The 20699-nt window shown below is 55.0% G+C and overlaps 4 protein-coding genes across 4 annotated transcripts; 1 reads left to right on the top strand and 3 right to left on the bottom strand.

The window, feature by feature from the left end:
- Nucleotides 1-178: 178 nt before the first annotated feature.
- Nucleotides 179-1240, bottom strand: MONBRDRAFT_35741 (uncharacterized protein; the record flags this gene model as incomplete). Its single annotated transcript, XM_001742414.1, has 2 exons — nt 179-733; nt 839-1240. Coding segments are annotated over 2 exons (957 nt in total), but the record flags the coding sequence as incomplete, so codon positions are not given.
- A 1280-nt stretch (nt 1241-2520) lies between these two features.
- MONBRDRAFT_13888 (uncharacterized protein) lies at nt 2521-5209 on the bottom strand (the record flags this gene model as incomplete). Its single annotated transcript, XM_001742413.1, has 13 exons — nt 2521-2574; nt 2701-2791; nt 2915-3033; nt 3109-3206; nt 3290-3377; nt 3479-3562; nt 3643-3753; nt 3871-3973; nt 4074-4156; nt 4353-4434; nt 4554-4666; nt 4780-4920; nt 5072-5209. Coding segments are annotated over 13 exons (1305 nt in total), but the record flags the coding sequence as incomplete, so codon positions are not given.
- A 1610-nt stretch (nt 5210-6819) lies between these two features.
- MONBRDRAFT_19429 (uncharacterized protein) lies at nt 6820-8314 on the top strand. The gene is made up of 4 exons (XM_001742858.1): nt 6820-6849; nt 7339-7433; nt 7557-7658; nt 7785-8314. The coding sequence occupies exons 2-4, from the start codon at nt 7340-7342 to the stop codon at nt 7790-7792; spliced, it is 204 nt and encodes a 67-aa protein (XP_001742910.1). The 5' UTR covers nt 6820-6849; nt 7339; the 3' UTR covers nt 7793-8314.
- Nucleotides 8315-8484: 170 nt separating this feature from the next.
- Nucleotides 8485-13977, bottom strand: MONBRDRAFT_31066 (uncharacterized protein; the record flags this gene model as incomplete). Its single annotated transcript, XM_001742412.1, has 15 exons — nt 8485-8559; nt 8674-8739; nt 8833-8893; nt 9007-9139; nt 9250-9345; nt 9663-9820; nt 10512-10662; nt 10807-11102; nt 11219-11729; nt 11834-11940; nt 12103-12339; nt 12465-12914; nt 13129-13321; nt 13416-13672; nt 13861-13977. 14 exons carry the CDS (start codon nt 13975-13977, stop codon nt 8711-8713), a joined length of 2796 nt encoding a protein of 931 aa, XP_001742464.1. The 3' UTR covers nt 8485-8559; nt 8674-8710.
- Nucleotides 13978-20699: the final 6722 nt, after the last annotated feature.

Below are 20699 nucleotides of genomic sequence, written 5' to 3'. Positions count from 1 at the left end.
AGAGAGAGAGAGAGAGAGAGAGAGAGAGAGAGAGAGAGAGAGAGAGAGAGAGAGAGAGAGAGAGAGAGAGAGAGAGAAAGAGAGGAACAAGAATCACTCAAAAACAAAAGCATGCCATCCAGTCGAGCCACCGATGTCTTTGACGGCTCTTTCTTGCTCTTCCAATAGCCAATCTTACCGGGTCATAAGATGAATACGAAGAGGGGGGTGCATAGCCATCGTAACGGCGATCCATATCCCGATAACCACCGTAGGGATCATTGGTAGCGGGCGGGCCACCAAAATTGGGATCGGCATGGGCACGGCGGCCAGACGGCGCAAAGTTGTCGTTGCTAAAGTTGTCGCGGCCCCCGCCTCGACCTACGCCAGGCTGATAACCCCCACTGCCGTACGTGGCGGGCGCCGGTGCACCGCCATAGTAGGCGTTGGTCTCGGGAAGCGCAGCGTGGGGTGCGTGGGGCTCATAGCGCCCTGCGCCGCCGTAAGCCGTTCGCGGCAGACCGCGTCCGGGTTCATAAGTGGCGGCAGGCACCCCATAGTTTTGGACAGGAGGGGGCCCACCGAAACGCGGCTCCATGGTGGAGTAGCTGATGGAAAGATTGTGAAACTGCAGATTTTCTTCTTGAGCCAGAAGCGCGTCCATGACTCGCTTGACGCCTTCGCGAGGGACTTCCAGGGGTGTAGGTGACACGATTTTGATTAACCGCTCGCCATACCGAGCAGCGGGACCATCCTGCCGACCGAGCATCCAGGATTCAAGCCCCGCCATGACACTCACAGTGCAAGCTGCAGATCAAGTTTGAGACATCTGGGGATTCGCGCGCGATGAGTTGCCGACCTTTTGTGAAATGATAATTTTGCAGCCTGTGGCGTCCTTGATACCCTTGAGGATGCTTCCACCCTTGCCCAAAACACTGCCGGCGGCATTGTAAGGAACCGCCACGGTCACGGGGTTGGCCAGCGAGGTCCCATCTTGATGATCATCGTTGGCCACAATAATGTCAAGCACACGGTTGACACCCACGATCAGGCGCGTCGGTTCGCCTTGGATGAGACAAGTGCGCTCTGCCGTGCCGGGGTAAAACTCGCGAGTCTGTGACAGCTTGACATGCAGTCCCGTTTCCTCTTGCAGCTTGGAAATGTTTTCACCACCTCGGCCAATGACACCTCCCGCACACTTGGCGGGAATCAGAAGTTTGATGGCAGAGCCTACGATCCACGCGCATTCGACATAGGGCATGGGCCATGGCGAGAGTGAGATGAAAACAGATCAAACTTGACAGGTCAGATATCCTGGCCTGTCTTGAATCGGAGTCACATGCTAGCATGCCAAAGACACAGAGATATGGTCTTCTTCTGCCTCCACTTCACCACCCCATGAACATCATTCTCACACGCGCCCAGCTGATTGCGCACACCCCTCGGCACCGGGGTAGAGTCAGCCCAGGGTCATAAAAGACCTGATACGTGAGGCTCGTGGGTGGTGATGGTGCCCGGATTGGCAGAGGCAACCATGGCGCGCGGGGATATCTCGCGGCCTGCCGTCGGAACATGGGCTGCTGCTTTCGCTTCCCCCAGGTGTCACTTTCATTGCCATCGTGCCAACACTCACCACTGTTTGCCGCCGGCGCAGCCACGCCTGTCGGTGACGTTGCCATGGCTCTCTTGCAACTGCTATCTCGCGAATCAGCTGTATCTTGATAACTGATTGCACTGTCGCTTCAGGATGCGGCCGATGGCTTTGGTCGGCGCTGCCGTTTTTGTTCCACAGAGAGAGAGAGTGAGAGAGAGAGAGAAAAAAAAAAGAAAAAAAAAAGGAAGTCATGGCAAGGTTGACAACAAGTGTTCTTGACAACAATCCTACGATGCTCGATTTTTTTTTTTTTTTTTTGTTAAGTTGTGAATGACGATGTGTGCGGTGAGCGAGAGGGTTGCACATGGAATGGCAGGGGCGGGCAACGTGTGGGGGTCCACGCAGGGTGCCATCCAGCGAGGTCAAGAATGGATAAGGTAAGATCGAATGTCTATTGAAGTTGGAAAGAGAGACTTTAAATCCAGAAAAAGGGGTAGGGCACTCGCCGACAACAGGGGATCAAGGTGTTCGGGGCGGGGAAGAGAGCGGGGAGCGAGAGATGATGAAAAGCAAAAAAGGGAAAACAAACAAACAAGCACAAGAAGCAAACAAAATACCGCCACGACAACAGCTCAATAACAAGATTAAAAATGCAACAAACACCACGAGACGATTCGGGAGACAGACTACCGCCAGCATAGCAGAGGTGAAATACTGGAGCGGGTGCTCAACTCTTACGTGTTCTTCTCAGGCGCATTGGTGTTAATAGACGCACTGGCACCGACCACGGACTGTTCATTTGGCTCCGGCAAAGCGGAGGCCAGGTCTGATTGTGGCTGGTCAGGCGCTTGGTCGACCTCACACGAGGTGTCAGATGAACACGCATGAGACTGTCCTTCCTTGAGCCAAGCAGATTGCGCGTCGCCCCCTGCTGTCGGCCCCTCGAGTCACGAGGGGGGGTCGAATATGGGTAGCGGGTGTGCTTCGGTGTTGATGACCCACTGCGGCAGTCGGACAGCGCAAGTTGTGAGCGCTGAAAGACACCATGGGCATGCCAAACACGCCGAGACTGGAAACAATGGAGAAAGGCGTTGGTGTTCAACGCAAGCCAATTCAAGCATCTGTACCTGATCTAGAGGTAGAAAGTTGTCATCGTCTTCAAAGAGAAGATACAGATACTTGAGGGTTTCACCCAAGAAGAAGCTTTCCATTTTATCCCTAGGCAAGTGCGAGCCCACAGCCGATGCAGCATGGGTCAAGCCCGGCCAGAGAATGGTGGTACAGTTGAAGCAACCCACGTGCCCAGCGCCAAAGCCCTCAAATAGAAACGGAGTTATTTACCGAAAGGCGGGCTTGCTGGTCAGAACACTGGTCAATGATGAGTAGCCACCGGTCTCGACGCGACAGTGCTCCTCAAAGGCTTTGTAGATTTCCCAGCCCCACTCGCGATAAATTGGGTCCTATTTCAATCGCGCAGTCACGTCAGAAAGAGCCACGACTGGGCATGTGCTGTGCATGGGGACTGAGCGGCCAACCTTGGTGACACGCCAGAGAATGAAAAGTGACTCGACCGTTTCCGGGCGAAGAAGGTTGTGCGCATCCGCAGGCTTGACATACATGGACGGGGATTGATCTATGCATGGCAGATGAGTATACCGTGATGGTGTGGTCCAGCCTCGCAACCCGAGACGAGCCACTACCAATGACGACAGACACGGCGCCTACCGTCATGAAAATGAACGATCTCAGGCGCCAGTTTGGCCGGTTGTGTCGAGTACATGTCGTAGCATGTCTTGGCCACTTCCTACAAGATGCGACGGATGAGCGGATGTGAGATTTGGCATACGCACAGAGATGCTTCCATCTGCTCACGTCTGTACACCCATGTAGGCTTGAAAAGCATACCTTGGCTTGCTCGAGATGCTCACGAGGCATGCCGTGCAAGTAGCCCAATGCCAACATGCCCGGGTAGAAACACACAAGGTGGTCCTGCGAATATTGGATGCAGCCAGGGCATTCCGTGTCAGCAATAGGTGTATGTGTGTGTATGATAAGCGCACAAAGCATACCATTTTCGGGCTTTTGCGACCGTTGAGGCGCTCAGCCACATAGACACGACCATCCTTGGTTCGTGTCAAGAGCTGATCTGTGATGGACTTGACCACCTCTTCGTACATTTGCTGCACACCAGAATGGGTCATCATTGGTGTCAAATAGATGAGATGCCACATGGGTTAGACAGGATGGATCAAGCGCGTTAAAGCTTGCAGGCTGGCGCTGGCCTAGCATAATCGCACCTTGTAGACGTCTTCCTTCTTATTGGTTAGGAGCCACTGCTTGAGAAGGTATTCGTAATACGAATCGCCCCGCGCGCCGAGCGTCACCGTATTTCCCGAGAATCTGAGATTTCAAAGCACTCATGTTAGCGCATGACTTTTACAGCGACCATAAGGAAGGCACGGGCGGCGTGGTGGCGTAATATTTGGCTAGGATTGCGTACCGGCCCGAATTGGCGTTAATGAAGATGGGGACTAGGCCGTCGGCAGGCTTGATTTGTCGCACGTGATCCATGACCTTGGTCACCTGTTATCATCAAGGATGGGGAAATAAGGGTGGTCAGCGGGACAGGGCGCGACAAAGGCCACCGTGCAAAGAATTGGTGTATGATTTGTTGTTTGCGCCGCAAGATGACAGTGTCAACGGCGCATGCGGTCCAATAGCTCTGAGTGCCAGTAACGGGCGGCATGTGCTCAACACAAAGAAGCAAAGAATGTCGCACCCGATCAAAGTATTTGCGGTCCTTGGTAAAGTGAGATAAGGCCTTGAATTCGAGCTGAATTGTGGTCACCTCAGAGGTGGAGCTGTAGGCGCCAAAGCGTCAAAGGATGAGTATCGAGGGAGCGGGGTTGTTCGTCTGCAAAAGTGGCGCGCGCGGTAAACCTTTCGAGGCGAGGGCCAACAGCTGTGGCGCCCAACCAACCTGTCTGGTCCCCAAGCGGGCTTGTGGGCATGGTGAGTACCCAAGTTGACGTCGCTAAAGGGAACTCCCGAGTGCTCGTTGAAGGCGTATGACAATCGGTCACCAAGATCATGCTATCAACGTATAAGGGTTTGGGCGTGAATGGAGATTCAAGTTTGCCTTGCCGCGGTCGAAAAAAAAAGAAGGGGGGGCCGCACTGCACTGCGGGAGTAAACGAAGCACGTACGGCCCGGTCGAGGAACATCTGATCTCCCGTCAGCGCGTGTGTGGAAATGAGGCCACCGAGGACGCGAATTGTGCATTCAAACAGGTTTACATCAATGTTTTGATCCAGGTTGAGGCTGTTGGCAACCCAATCGCGCGCTTCCTGCGTTTAGCAAGCAATCGCATAGAAAGCCGGTTGCCAGAGCCGAGCGAGACAAAGACAGCCATGTGAGACTGGTGGGGGCAGCGATTTGGTGGGAGATGGGAAATGTATTTGAGGAGCGTTTTGTGTCCAACAGGGACAAGCGACCAACCTTAAATTCGCTTTGCAGGTTCATAATGTAAAGGGTGTCAAGGGCATCCACGAGGGTGAGGCCAAGCTTGAACCATTCCGAATGGCGTTGGCTGACGGGAAGCAGTTCGTCGTGACCCCACGCGTGCTCGCGGTAACCTAAAAAAAGGTCGGGAAGGGAAGTCAGTAGTCGTGTCGGTGTCGGTGTCGGTGGTGGTGGTGGTGGAAAAAGACAACACAAAACTGCGCTGGCTGCGGTTCGTCTCTTGCATGTTCCACCTGCCTTTCCAAGCCCATTTCATTGTATTGACAATGGCCTCTTGTTGAGCGTTTTGCGGACCACGGGGCAGGACAGGCGTTGGCTTGCTCCCATCAGCTGGAGCTGGAGCTGGAGCTGGAGCTGGAGCTGGGGCTGGGGCTGGGGCTGGGGCTGGAGCTGGGGCTGGGGCTGGGGCTGGAGCTGGAGCTGGAGCTGGAGCTGGAGCTGGAGCTGGAGCTGGAGCTGGAGCTGGGGCTGGAGCTGGGGCTGGGGCTGGGGCTGGGGCTGGGGCTCGCTGCTCTGGTGGTGGTGCTTGATGAATTACGGCAGCGTTCTGGGCATTGGCCTTGACTTGCTGTCTTAAAGCCTCATCACCTTTGATGGCCTGCACACATGTTCGTCTGCGTCAGCCATGTCATGTCTTTGCAGAAAAGCGTGTCAGGAGCAGTTCCCAAGTCAGACCTGTTGCTCACGCGCCAGCAGTTGTTCGACTTCTGCTCGATCCTACAGAGATGCCGAGGTCCCGAATGCGTGAGTCTAGCACATCGTGGTAGATCTGCGTTTGATGGCTGAACAGGCCAGTCTTTGCAACCACACGGTTCGCACCTGATCAAGGCTGTCGAGCCGCTGGTTGAGCTCGTCTTGGTTTTGGACAGCGTCTGCCACATGGCGGGTCTAACGGACAAAATGGGTGGGAGACATGGTCCCAATTGGATGAATTTACAAATTGTGGAAGCCAGTGGGTGGCGGGGCTCGCCAAATGCTTTGTCATGTGGATGACGTTGGCGCCCAATGTCGCACCTGATGCACACTCGGGTGTGTCCCGTTGGCATGGCTGATGTAGGCCAAAATGGCCAGGGCGGCACAGGCCAACAGGAGAAAGCGCTGAAGACTGGTCAATCCAGACCACACCTGCGTGATGGATCGGGAAGGAGACAGGAATTGTTGTCCATTTGAAGGGAGCGTTATTGGTCCCAGACCCAGGTGAGAGAGGGGAGAGCCAGGATAAGGGAGGGTGAGAACATACCCGGGTGCAGGACTGGGATCGGCGCCCTCCAAGACCAATACCATTGCCATGGCCACCACTTATGCCAATGCTGACATACTCGTTGCCTGCCATTTCTATTGGTATACGCGCGCCACCGCAGGCACACGGACTCTGTCCCTCCCCGCCTTGAGGTACCGGCGACCGCGCGCCGTCAAAAAAAGTGCTGAAAACAGTTGAATCGAGCCACCCCTCGTATATCACATTTTCTGACATCCATTCTCCAATCTAAACAGGCTGTGGTCGGTGCTGGTTTGATCTCGAGTAAATTCGTATTGGTTTGAACAACATATTTCCCGGTTTGTCTATTCAAGTCTGCCACGACGACAACCTTTGGCCTTTTGTGTGGGAGGTGGAAGGAATGTCACTGAACAAAGAAGTAAAATCCCTCTCTCTCTCTCTCTCTCTCTCTCTCTCTCTCTCTCTCTCTCTCTCTCTCTCTCCACTTTCTTCTTCTCTGGTCGCCGCCCTCTCTCTCTCACTCCCACACCGACAGGTACGATGATGTTTCTGATCGATGATGGCGGTGGTGTATCGGGGTGGTGATCTTGTTGGACTGAAGGCTAGAGGGAGGGTGGGGTGGGGGAGTGTGTGTGTATGGATGCTGTGATGGCAGTGGGGATCGAGGTGGGAAGGAGAGTCGAGGAGCTGTTTTGCGTGCTGCTTCTTGTGCCGAGGGTGGTGCAGAGGACAATCGCAAAGGGCAGTGGGAGGAGGGAGCGGGGACGTGGAGGGCGAATGTGCTGGGTGCACTGCCACCTGCGCCTTCTTTTCCTTCCCCGTGCCTCGGGCCTTTCTGTCCGTCCAGCTTACCAAGGGGTCAGGGGTGGGAGAACAAGAACAAGTCATGATGAAAAAGGAAGCCAGCGCAGAGCGATCGGCTCACAGCCGTGGCACTGCAGGATCACGCCTTGACCATGAGATTTTGAGCTCATTGATCGCTCACTACACTTTTCTTCTCCTCAAACTCGATCTTAACTTGCAGCATGGATGACATCAAGGACTCGGTCGCTCCTTTGAACGACTTTTACCGCAACTCGCGCATGTTCTTGAACAAGTGCGACAAGCCCAACACCAAGGGTGAGTGAAGTTTGCATGCGCCTTCTCGGGTTGCGATGGTCACAGTCGATCAAATCAAAGCCCTTCATGTGTTCATTTGTATCTCACGCACGGCTCATCTGTGGTTGTGGTTTGACTTTGCAGAGTTCATGAAGATTGCTTCCGCGACCCTCGTTGGCTTTGCCATCATGGGCATCATCGGCTACGCCGTGAAGCTCATCCACATTCCCATCAACAACATTCTGGGTTCGTTGATCACCCTGCGTTGAAGCAAAGTGGTTTTCCCCCGCATGGGTTGTTGCTGGCTAACCCGAACAATGAATGGTCCACTGTTCACTCACCTTACCTTGATTTGTCGTCCCCGCTCCACAGTGTCATAAGGTGCCTCGAGCTCCTGCACCCTTGTCCTGTTTGTGTTTGATGCGGTGGTCTGAAGGCATGTCAGTCTTGTGTGATGGCAAGCATTGGCAAGGAGAGGCCCATGACGCGCTGCAGCCACGCAATACATCGTGCTTGACTCTACCTCGTTCGGGGTGGTGCCTGCCTCATGTCTAGGCCTGACATCTCAGTCAGGTCTTGCCTTGCCACGCCCTTTTGGTGTGCAGGGTTTTGTTGCTCGTGGTTTGTAGTCAGTCTTGTCGGTCTTGTTGCGATGCATGTCCGTATTGTAGCTGGTACATCGGCCTGCCCATGTCCCTGATTTCGTGCACAATTCTACGTTGGGCCTCATGTTGCCCACGCAGGTCTTGTTGTTGTTTTCCTGCCTCTGATGTTCTTTCCCCAAACTCTGGTGTTGCTTCCTTTTTTTTTCCACTCGGCGGCTCCCCTCAGCCCGCGGCTGTTTGGGCGTGATCGCATTAACATCCCCTCCCTTTCGTTTCAAAAATTTAAGAAGAAGAATCATGCAATCGTTGGAAGCGCAGGCATGCCGCCAACTGCTTGTTGGGTCGACACTTGGTGGGCCCCTTTTCTTTTCTCCGGTTATCCGTCAGATGGGGTATGAGTGATCGGGCCTGTCGTCGTATGTTATGGCACAAGGCAAGCACCAGGGAAATATCAATGATGCCTGGAAAATCAAAATTCGATTGGCCCGGAATCTAGCCACGGGTTGGGAAGTCTACGACGGGTCCGCGGATAACGCAGAGCGCTGGCAGAGCCGGGAGGCACATGCATACGCATATCTGTGAGTGGTGCAGTTATAAATCTTAGACAATGACACGTATCGAGTGGGAGCGCGCAAGACGCGGCGACAGTGACCGACCAGCACATGTGTCTTTACAGTTCACTTTTCAAGATTATTATTTCTTCTTCTTCTTCTTGCCCTCACCTAGAGGAGAAAGGGGAAAAGTGAGAGGAAGAAAAGCGTGAGCGTGGCGCAAAAAGCCTTATCAAATGCTATGCAAGTAGCAAGGTTACCAACCCTTCTTCACGGGGAAGCGTCCACGAGATTTGTTCCAAGCCATCTTGTCCGTGCGCCAGACCTATAAACGCGGGCATTTCCAAGCCATGGGCATGACGGCCAGGTGACCAGGCATCAGGGATTGGCGAGCCGACCGTCAAAAGCACAGTGTATGATGCTCTGGCAAAAACCAACCATGGCCTCATCGTAGTAAATGCCCATGTTGTACCACCGGCGCCACAAACTCTCATGCTTGACAAGCAGGTCAGGGTAGTAGTTCATGACCGCCTCGGCTTTGGGCTTGGCCTGCAAATACTTGACAGGGGATCTAGCGACCAACAGTGCCAGCACCAGCCCAATCAAAGTCGAGGCCCAGCCCCGAGGGTGAGAAAGTGTGCCACACCCGCTGAGCACCACGTAACTGAGGTGACACCGTACCGGACGTTTGCAGGACGCGCAATGTGCCCAAAGACGGATGAGCGCGCCGCTGCCAGCTGGGCTGGCGACAACAGTCGCTTGACTTGCGACGCCATCCTGCGTGGTTTGCAAACGAGGGCGAGGTCCCGGAATGAAGAGGGATGAACAGGTACGAGCTTCCACCACATGCACACGACCACCCACGTCCCCGTGTTGACGACTTTGAGTCCAACGCCTTGCACCATCAGCTACCCCATCTTTCCCAGCCGTGGACCAGGGCAGCCTTGCCTGCCTGCCTGCCTGCACAAGGAACGAAGGGCCAACGAGCCAGCTACCGACCTGCGCCCCCGGTGTTGCAAGCTTGCCGTCGCAAGACGAAAAAGACACAGCAGCAGCGCACGGTCCCGAATCTTTCAGTCTCAGAGGAGACTCACATGTTGAATGGTGAACGAATGTCAGACACTTTTGTTTGAGAGCGTTTGCTATGGATGATGATGGGGCTGTGGAAAACGTGTCCAAGCCAGCCGAGCCGACACATTCGCAGTCCAGTCAGGATCGATAGAACAGGGGGCGCTGTCAATTGATGGTACCTCTGAGTACAGGGAGCAAGGCGCGAGAGAACAAAACACGGTCAACAGGTAAAAGAGAAAAGAAAGAAAGATAAAAAAAGGAGCCGATTATTATGCTTTCTGTCACACGCCGAAGGGTGTGGTTCCATAGTCGCAGGCAACAGCATGGAGCCACTGGTGAAATTACAACACAGCTTGTACATCAAGTCTCTTGCTGGAAAAGGAAAAGGACAACAAAAGCAAAGAAAAATAGAAGACTACAGGAAAGCAAAGCCAGAGAAGGGAAAAGGACAACACAGTAAACAGACTGAGCGGCTCTTCTGGTGCACAAGAAGACACACACACAAAAAAAAAGAGCAACAAGGTGTCAACTGTTTGAGGGTCGACAACCATGAACGAAACAAGACGGTGAAAACAAGAAAGAGACCAGGGACATATTCAACAGAGGCCTCATATCTGGATCAGGGACAGGAACAGCTTGGGGCTGCACACATCTCAACTAATAAGGAGCCCGTGGAACGTCAAGGAACGGCTGGAGACGGGAGGCAAATTCTTGCTTATTGAGTAGTCTTTATGAAAATCCTATAAGCGCTGCACATAGGCAGCTGGGAAGACCCCGGTCTATACAAGCGCATCGGTGATGAGTCAGCAGGAGCGATTCGCATACATGGCAGCATATAGCAGCATATAGCAGCATCTAGCTGTGGCACTGACTTGACCATCCGGGAGGCGACCACGCCACCAGCCGTCATCTTCTTCAACCACGTTGAGCAGCACCAGTTCGGTCCCCTTGTCAAAACTAATCTCATCGTCCGCTGTCGCCTTGTATGAAAATAGTGCGCGAGCACGGCCAATGCCAGACAACCTGTCACAAGGAGACCAAGCCCATGTCAGCATGTTCAGGTCTGCCAGCTTGGTGGTAACCTCGACGGGAAACTCATGAAAACACGCGGGGCCCAAGAAGAGAACAATGCGAGGCAGCCCATGCCTACAGGGCGCAAATACGCACATGTCGCTGCTGTCCGTGTCTAGCGCACGCTGCATCATGACGCTTCGATAAGGCATCACCAAGGGCGTGTCCAGTGTTGGGAAATAAGTGCCCAGGTTCTGTCGCTGGAAAAAAGCCACGAGCTGTTGCACCGTGTCAAAGCCCTCAGCATGCTCGGTCAGACGATATTGTGTGCCGTCGCGCAAAATCTTGATGTGCTTGACCTCGTTTTGAAAAACAACAGTGAGCGAATACGAGCCCTGTCGGGAGGTGCTCTCGCGCACCAAAAATGTACCGTCCGGTAGATCCTTGAGCTCCTGCATCCACCCAATGAAGCAGAAACAAACATTAAGCCATCATGAGGGTCATGCGAGAACGAGCATCAGCACGAGCCTGCTTAGCATGCACCATCTGTCCAGTCTTGGACACGTACCGACTCGGAAAGGCTGGCAGCGCCAGGTAAGAACCAGGCTTCATCGTCGGCAACAGAGTTGCGAGGTACGCGCGGCCCAACAATGGGTGGGCTCAAAACAGGGCGCGGGCTGGAGGGGGGGCGCGCCAGGCCACTGCCCACGGCTGCCGATTCGCTCAGCGAGCGACGAGGCTTTGGAGAGCTAGATGCCCCGTTGGGCGCGCGCAGTGACATTCGCGCCCGGAGCGGTGGTGGGGAAGCCGGGGTAGCCACGGCCAGCATCTTGCCCCGAATCATGTCCATCCAGCGCATTTTGGTGGCTTCGTGGTAACTTCCAAAGGTTAGCAGGGGGACAGGCTTCTTGCCGCTGGTATCCATCAGACGCCAGCGATGGGGATAGCCATCTTCGCCGGCAGGGTCGGACACGCTTTCAACACTCTGCCGGTGCTGAAATTCCACCGATGCTTTGAATTTGAAGGAACCTTTGTTGTGTTTGCATACTATGATGCCAAAGTCAAAGAGAAAGACGTAGCTGCGAGAAACCCCCCACACAGAAAAAATCAGCTGGACACGGAGTCCACCCACCACGCAGACACAATGTCAGCACAGAGATGTACACATGATGGGGCATCGTACCGAAGCTTGCCCTTGTCGCCAATGACGTGGTCAATCACCCAGAGATCGCCATCACGCGAGAGCTTGCCAAAGTCCTTGATGGGCTTGCCTTTGTACTTTTTCACGTTCTAATTGTTCGTGGGCCGAGACAAGCGAGCACATGTGTAAGGGTTGGGGGGAAATTGTACGGGCCGACAACCAAGAGCCATGAAAGCAAGGGACACCACAACCAAGCACACAAATCAATGCAAGGCGAGATCAAGCAATGAAAGCCCGGGTGCAGCACAGACTTGGATAATGTTGAGAAGATTGTCACGGTCGCGCTTGGACTCGTTGATGTAGGTAGCCAAGTCCTGGAATGCAGTGTTGGCGACGCGGAGCTTGTCAAGGTCAGGGTGATCAGATGGAGTCGATTTGAGAAGCTCCTTGATCATGAGAGGGTACTTGAGAATGCGTTGCATGGGCACACGGAGAAGATCTTCGAGCGGAAATATTTGGCCACTGGCCTTTTGCGCCGCTTGCAATGCCTGAGGAGGATGATCAAAGCATACGGCATGGCGTGGTTTGAGGTACATCGATGGCTGGCAATGAGGCGCGAGAGATAATGGCAGAGCGTTTCAACGGCACGGCACCGGCTCGCGAAGCGACCTACGGCTTGAAACGGCGCCTTTTTCCGCATGACCTTGAGGCGGTCAATGGCGTCTGGAAGCATGCTGATGTACTCGCCATAGATGCGAAAGCTGGTGACGTGATTGAGTAAGCAGGTTCCCGCCATACGACCGGTGGTGCGGGCCATGAGTTCCGAAAGGTCAGCCAGAAAGCGATTGTGGGCATCCATGATCTCGGTAATGTTCATGAAGATGAGGTGGATGTCGATGATGCTAAAAGCTTCGCGCAGATTGGGCAAGTATGTGCCGGTCAGCATCTGGAGGACCTTGATGTATGAGTTTTCTGTGGAGAACAGTTCGTCTAGCACCATGGAGCGCTTCTGGTCGCGGGTGACGCCTGCACCATAAATGTTCTCGTCGGTGGCCTCGTCCAATTTGAGAGCGGGTGTGTTGCCTGCGTAGATGATCATGTAATAGAGCTCGTCTACTTGTTTCTGCATTTGAGCATGGTCAGATGGTCAAAGAGGGACAAGAAGAAGAAGAAGAAGAGGAAAAAGAAGAGGGACAAGAAGAGGAAAAAGAAGAGGAAAAAGAAGAGGGACAAGAAGAGGAAAAAGTGTGAGAAAGAAAAAGACCTTGGACCAGCAGCGTCGAGCAGCCGGGGAGGCCAGAGACGGGCAAGGGCACGCTGGGGGGAGCTGTTCGTACCATGGTGCCGACTTTCTCACTGTAGTATTGATGATCGGAGACCATCGAATTCGGGCGACTGTGGGACATTGTGTAGGTTCCTGCATCGCGAAGCGAAAGATTTTGTTCCACGAGCTGCTTGAGAGATTTGTACATGTCATAGCGGCCATCAGCATCGAGGGCGGTGTTGGGAGTATTTGTGGCTTCACCAAGCCTGAGGGCGAGTGGGTTCCGCGAAAGGTGAGCACACATGGCAGCAGAGCGCTGGGAGGGGCGTGGCGTTGGCAAGAGGGTTACAAAACACTAACTTGACTCCATGTTTGACGGCTTGAGGGGTGTTGGCCCACGTGGCCAGACATTGAACGACTTGGGGCATTTCACCACCATTATGGAGGCCGTCGGCGGTGAAGAGGTGGGCTTCCTTCATCTTGAACGTGTTTCGCAGGGCGCCGAGAAAGGCATGGATGTTTTGAATGCGAAGAAACTGCTGTTGAGGATGTCGGTTGACAATGGGAATGCAACCAGGTACTAGGGCATTGGCGGCGTCGCACAAGACCGTGCCATCCTATGTAATGGGTCGAGATGCAAGGCAAGGCGGGACCGGGCATTCAAGGGGAGGGGGTGAGGAGAGAGGGGCAAGGCCGAGTGCGCAAGTCTGCACGAGCCAGGTGGGCGAGGCACAGGAAAAAAACCACAAAAAACCCCAATAAAAAACAAAACAAAAAAAAACCAAGGGGGTGTGGTACGCCGTACTTGAAGAGCTACGGTGAGATCATATACGGTGGCATCCTTTTGAAAAGTGGGGTCCTCGCCTGACAAGGCGCCCAGTTTGCACAACCAATCGGCCGTGTGTTGCCAGAGCTCAGGCATGGTGCCAGCTGGTCGTGGAGGGGCCTGGGTGCCCAAGTCAACAAGAAAGCAAGAGCATGAATAGGCGTGAATAGGTGTCAGAGCGACAAGATGTTGCCAAAGCATGGGCTTGGCAGTGCACTCGGCGAGTGTTCCAAGGGTCAGAAGGAGCGGAAATGTCTGCCGGGGGTCTGAGTTTTGCGCCGCATCGCGCATGTGCGCATTCATACCTTGCTCGAGGGATTCCGGGCGGAAGAAGGAGCAGCCAGGCGTGTGCGCAGCTTTTTTTTTTTGTATGGGAGCGTATCAAGTGGAGCACAGCATAAAGGAGAAACGGGCACGGCCCTGCGGTACCCCACGACTCGGTCGAGGCAGGTCTCTCACGACGGAGCTTTGCTGAAAGCCCGGCTTGCACCGTCTCCGGTCACCAACCTCACCTCCCACACGCTGCAAGTGGTGGTCCTTGAGGCGGAAGTCGAGTCCAAGCGAGAAAAAGAGGTGTATCAGGGCAGGTACAGGCGTCTTTGAGGAGATGCGCTGCCACAAGGAGGGGAGCTCAGAGAAAAGAGAGGGAGAGAGAGAGAGAGAGAGGAGGGGCGTCGACACGAGAGAAATTAAAAAAAAAGAAGAGAAAAAAAAGAAGGGAGGGGAATGGAGTGTGCGTTAGAGAGAGAGAGAGAGAGAGAGAGAGAGAGAGAGAGAGAGAGAGTTTGCGAGAGAGAGAAACGAGAGTTTAAGAGAGAGAGTCAAGATCAAAAGAGTTCAAGAGAGGGAGAGAAGAGTTCAAGAGAGAGAGAGAGTTCAAGAGAGAGAGAGAGTTCAAGAGAGAGAGAGAGAGACTGGTGGGCGGTGGCGGACAAAGGGAGTGGCAGGAAGAGGGGGATGGTCAGCCAGCAGCTGATCGCGCATCCCATTCATTCAAGTCGAGAGGTTCTCACCTTTAGCCAGCCCGGGCAACCCCAGAACAGGGCGTGTTTCAAAGCCGTGTGAGAACCAAGGCGGGGAGGAGGCAGAAGGAGGCAGCGGCGGGAGGCGGAGAGGTCTCGGGGGGTGAAGCAAGCAGCCGGTGGTGGTCTTCCTTTTGTTTGTCATGGCCATCAGCACTTGGGCAGCACGAGCAACAAAGGTCATTGTTGTATCATCATGAGTTATGTTCGATTTGTTAATGTTTGCATAGTAAGTTTTAGTAGAAAATTCGGTACTTATTGTAGATTGTTGAGCCATACAGTAAGGACTGTATGGTGTGGTGAGTCGTACGAACTGCAGAAGAGCAGAAAAGCGGGGAGAGAGAGAGACAGAGGGAGAGAGAGAGAAGAGGGAGGGAGGGAGAGGAAGAAGATGATGGTGTAAGGAGGAAGCAGTACGAGGCAGCAATGGGAAAATCGGGAAGAGCTTGTACGTTTGAAGGGTGCTGCAGCCCAGCTGCCGTATTGACGTGCCAACACACACACACACACACACACACACACACACACACACACACACACACACACACTCACACACACACACACACACACTTACACACACACACACACACACACACAAACCCGAAAAAAAGGAAGAAAAACAGGTGTTGTGTTCAATTGGGCTTCGCAACGTCCCTCAAAAAGGAGAGAAACGAAAACTACGGACTTTTTTTTTCTTGACTTTTGAACGGTCGGACCCCCCTGCGCTTCCTTCCGCCCCTGCTGCTGCTGCTGCTGCTGCAGAGCTCGAGAAGAAGCAAGTCCCTTCTGTAGGCATCGTGCAGTAGCCTTGCCGGGTTGTGGCGTGGGCTCCCGACACTCGGGGTTGGGTTTTGACGTTACTTCGATGTTCAGCTCCTTGTAGGCAGCAGGTGTATTTAAGCGGCCGTTCTTACGGCTTGCCCGCAGCTCGCACAGCATGGCGCAGGCCTCAGGGCCGACGGCTTCGATGGGGCCCCGTTCGAACAAAGATGGCGCGGCATCGGCCCCGGCTGCAAAGGCAGTCCCGCGCCTCCAATGGATGAGCCTTGGTGGTGCAGCCGTTGATGTTGAGCAACAGGAAGAGGGACAAGCCCTTTGTCAGGCCCTTGCCAGCTACCTCCAGCAACCTGCCGAAGCACAAGCGGCAGCCCTGGCCCAACAGCTGGCCCTGATCACACTAGAACGGGCCCAATCACTAATGCAGGGGCAGCCCATGCTTCGCCACTACGTCGTGCGTCTCCAAACGCTTCTGCAACAACCACGCGAGGCCGTTGCCCTCAGCCAACAAACGACAGCCGCCTTCTGGCATCTATTTCCCACCGAGCGCCCCGAAGCCACTCCTGGTGCCAAGCTCTCCAAGCTCACGCGCCCTGCCAAGTCATCTTTGGGGGCCGGCACTCTCATGAGCCGTGGTCCCCGAACCGTCACGTCCGCTGCCACCCAGCGTCATAGCGCCACCGCGCGTGGTGCCGATCCCCAGGGCACCCGCCGCCGCGTCAGTACCGCAGCTCCAGCCGCCTCTTCCCTCTCCACGCGCCTCGCCTCCGTGCGCCGTGCACCAACGGCAACTGCTGCTGGGCGTCTTCGCCAGCTCTTCGACACGCCAACCACCACTGCGCCCCTCTCTGCGACCTTGCGCACTCAAGGAGCTCGCTCAGCTCCCACGCGACGACCCTCACGACCCCACACTCAGATGCCCAACTCTTCCGATCGCCGCCCCTCAGACATGGCCTCGAGTGAAGTCGTCCCGGCTTCTCTTGATGCAGCTCTCGCTCTGCTGGCTCAAGCGCGCGCAAACAACGAAATGCTTTTCATCTACTGCAACCCAGGGCCCGAATCAGCCATCGACGGTCCCTTTGCCCTCCAACCCGTGGCCAAGCGCGACCTGCAGTCCCAACGCCATGCCGTCTTGTCAACCACCAGTATGCTCTCGCCACCCCAACTTGCCGCTGCTTTCTTCATCACGTTGTTGTAGCCCTTGCATGATCCCCATGTTGATGTTTATGCATTTCTTTTTCTTGACGCGCCGCTCCCACTGGGTAGCTGTCAACTTCATGGCCCCTTTCTCATCCGCCGTCCGTCCCCGGTCTGTGACAGGCGTAACACTCTATGAATGGAACGGCACGTCCGAGATGCAACCTTTACACATTTGGCTCAAGCACCGTACCGTCTTCCGTCAGCTTCGTCAGCTGCCCCTCTTTCGTACTTTTCAGCTTTGGAAGGCCATGCAAGGTGCTTACGGTCGCCGTCCCTTTGACGTACCCTCGCTCGCCCTGCTCCATCAAGTTGGCTGATCGCTGGTCGTGGGCCCCTCGACCTCAACACCGGTTTTGCAACACCATCCGCTTCTCTGCCTGGCGTTACTTAGGGTGGAAGCGCCATCACCATCTTAAGAAACTCAGTCGAGCTAGGCAGGCCATACATCAGCATGCCTTCATCTGTCATCCCGCTACTGCGGCGGGTCTACAAATTGCAGTTCAAGCCATCGATACGCTCCGGGACACCAGCGTGTTTGGCATCGAACCCGAATGCAGTTATACTGTCCTCGAGCTCAAAACAACCGTCTCTCGGGCGTTTACAGGCTGGATGCAAGCCGTCCTTGAGGTCCGCCGCACCATTAACCGCATGTTGAGCCACACCCGCCAAAAGCTCAAGGATTCACACACCGAGGCTCTCGACCGTCTCAACAACCCCCCCGCACATCTCGCCCTCTCGGGCCTGAGTGAATATCGCTCAGTGCAGCAACAACACGTCAGCGCAGCTGCAGTACAGCTTGAGCGCGCTCCTTTTCTTGAACACCTCATCCTGCAACGCCTCAAACAGCGCTTGCTAGCCATGCTGACGCACGCCATCACAGCAGAGCTCATCAACCTCATTACTGAGGCAACTGGACAAAAGGCCCGGCCCTCAACCATCCCTGCTAACACAAGCATTGATGCCATGTCTCAGCTCACTCCTGCCCCAGATGCCGAACTTACTACCGTAGACGCAGCGCCATTTCGCGATGTCGCCTCTCCCCAAAACGCTGTTGTGAACCACACACCCTCACAACAGCGAACGCTCCATCATCCACCTCCAGAGGCCGTCGCAGAAGCATGCACGAAATCGCGCCGTAGCTGTCGTACCGTGGGCGTCTTTTGTTTGGGGCTGGCCATCTCCGAGACGGAGGGACTGCAGACCGTGCCTTCCTACGACGAACTCTTGCATTTCTTGAAAGATTTGCCTCGTGCGGCCTGTCACTTTGTGAAGTTGCTCCTGGAACCCGAATGGGTCCGTCTGCCTGGCGATACGGACCGGCTCTTGGGCTTTGTTCTCGATCGCCTCGAGCAGCCTACCAATGCTCGCCCCGTCAACGACGAAACTTTACAGCACCTGTTCCTTCATTCTACAACCCTTGAGCGCATGGACGCGCTGCTAGCGGATACCGTTCTCACGGGTTACAGCAACCTTTTGGGGCAGCTGGCTGAAGTCACCTGGCTGAACGACCTGGCCGTTTTCGTCCATGACTGGGACGAGCCAAAGCTGCGGGCTCTGCTTCAACGCCGCGATCGCCTCTTCCCCGTGTTCCAGGACCTAGAACTTTGGATTCGCGATGCACAGCGTGTTCCCGCTTTGCTCATCAGCAACAACCAGCTTCTTCGACTCCGTGGCAGCGCCCTGCAACGGGATGTTCTGCCGCGTCTCAAAGCCATTCGCGATGATTTGCTCAATGGCCTCATGTCGGAGCTCAGAAGTGACATTCAAGCCTTGACCAACACCTTCGATCAACACAATGAGGCCTTGCTTTCGGCGTCTAACATTCAAAATCCAAGTGTCGAGGAATACATCAAGGTGAGCTTCGGGCTTTTGCCGACGCCTTTAGTCGCTTGGTTCTGTCTACATGCCCATCGCCCCCCGATGAACCGGTTGCGCCGGCTGGCACTGTGTTGGCAGGCACTCAAGGGTGTGGAGATGGCTGAAGCCGCACGCGACCAACTTGCAGCCGACCTTGGCCTGTTGATTCAGGATTTGGCGGTCATGATCCGGTACGCTGAAAGTGATTGTGGCTCTCGTGCTGATATTCGACGCCCCGCCCCCTCACCCCGCCCCCTCACCCCCGGTTTCACGCTCTCATCGGTTTCACTCCCCGTGTTACAACGTGCCACCATCACACGCGCTGCTCAGCATAAGCACCCAACTCAGCATCGGCGGACCCGTGGCGGCGTGGAACAAATCTCGGCAACAGCTGCTGGACCGTCAAACCGAGTTTGATAGCCTGCTAAGCGCGGCCGTACAGCTAACCAAGGTGTGGCATGGCAAACGCAACATGCTCACAGCTTGCAGAAAAATTTGTTGGTTTCTCACTTTCTTTCTTCTTCCCCGCCCATCTCGCTGTGTCCCGGGGCTCTTGCCTTTGCCATCTTAACAAAGGTGCTACGGCCAGCTATGATCGATCGCCTGCACGAGATGGTGGCAAATGATCGTGAGGCAGTTGAGGCCATTGATCGGGTCACCTCGACCGGCATGTTCGCCCATCCACATTCTCAGCCCATGCGCGTGCTGACTCGCCTGCTTCAGGCCGATCGCTCGGTCAAAATGTTGCGCCACCGCATGCGTGCGCACAGCCAAGCCTTGCAACAGGTATCAGCCGAGAAGGCCGAGCTGGGAGACGTGGATGAAGTGTGTGATCGCTTGGCCCTTCGTGAGCGCATCTGGACCACATTCAAAGACATCGACGAATCCTTGCGAGACTGGATGAACCTGCCGTGCCGGGGGCTTTTCTGGCAGCAAATCAGCTCAACTCTGCTAGAGTGGCGATCCACGCTTGCAGAGACCAGCGACTACGAGGCACACATGGAGCCAGGACAGCAAGATGACGACGACAGTGAAGGCCCCAAATCCACTCAAGCCGTCATTGCCCACGCCCTGCATCGACTTGCCCGTTTTGAGGAGCTGGCCCAAGCGCTTGCTCCAATGTATGCGGCTGAAGTTGGCGACTCCCAGTGGCGCTGTCTCATCATAGCCCTGGGACGCCAGCCAGGCGAAGTGCCCACCTTGCGTCAGCTTCAGGTCAGTCACCGCATGGACACGGGTGTCAGCATCGAGCTTGTTGAAGTCGTTGCTGGCTGAATACTCACAAGCCTGACCTATTATTTGTGTTCAGGTCGGCGGCGTCCACAAGTATGCCGAGTTGGTGCACCACTTGCGCGCAGAGGCGGCTGCACAGCAAAGAACAAGGTTGGCCATTTTGGCCAGGCTCGGCAGATGTTTCGTGCTCGCTTGTGAGATACAACGCCTTTTGCTGAATTCGACTTACTGTGCAACTGCAGGCGCTGGCTCAAGCAGTTTGAGCAGACTTGGCTTGTGCACAAGGCGACAGGGATGCTGTTGTTTCGCAGCGGGACCCGAAACCGTGTGCCCACCCCTCAAACAACAGCTGAAGGCTCAGCAACAGCAAATGCTTCACAGTCTACTGGATGGTCGGCCGACGGCCGTGGGCGTACCCTGCGACCTGGCATGCAGCGCAGTGGGACCCCGGACAATGCTCTGCTCCAACGACCTTCCTCGAGTTTTGGTGCGTGCCCTGATAACTGCGTTCGAGTTCGCCCCATTGTTGAACGGAGAGCACCTGGAACTTATGCCTGAACCTGCAACCTTGCGCGTGTAGCAACGGATGGGCAAGAGCCCGTTATGCTGCTGGATGAGGCTCGTTTGACAGAACTGCGCCTGCGGCTGCTGTTCACGCTCACAGATGCCCAACGGTGTGAACGCGAACCGCTCCTTATAACAGACCAAGCTCTCGTGGATGAGCTGCGC

Source organism: Monosiga brevicollis, genomic scaffold (assembly GCF_000002865.3).
Source record: "Monosiga brevicollis MX1 MONBRscaffold_2 genomic scaffold, whole genome shotgun sequence".
NCBI classification, from domain to species: Eukaryota; class Choanoflagellata; order Craspedida; family Salpingoecidae; genus Monosiga; species Monosiga brevicollis.
Note: the sequence above shows the minus strand (reverse complement) of the source record. Positions and strands in the feature narration are given on the sequence as shown.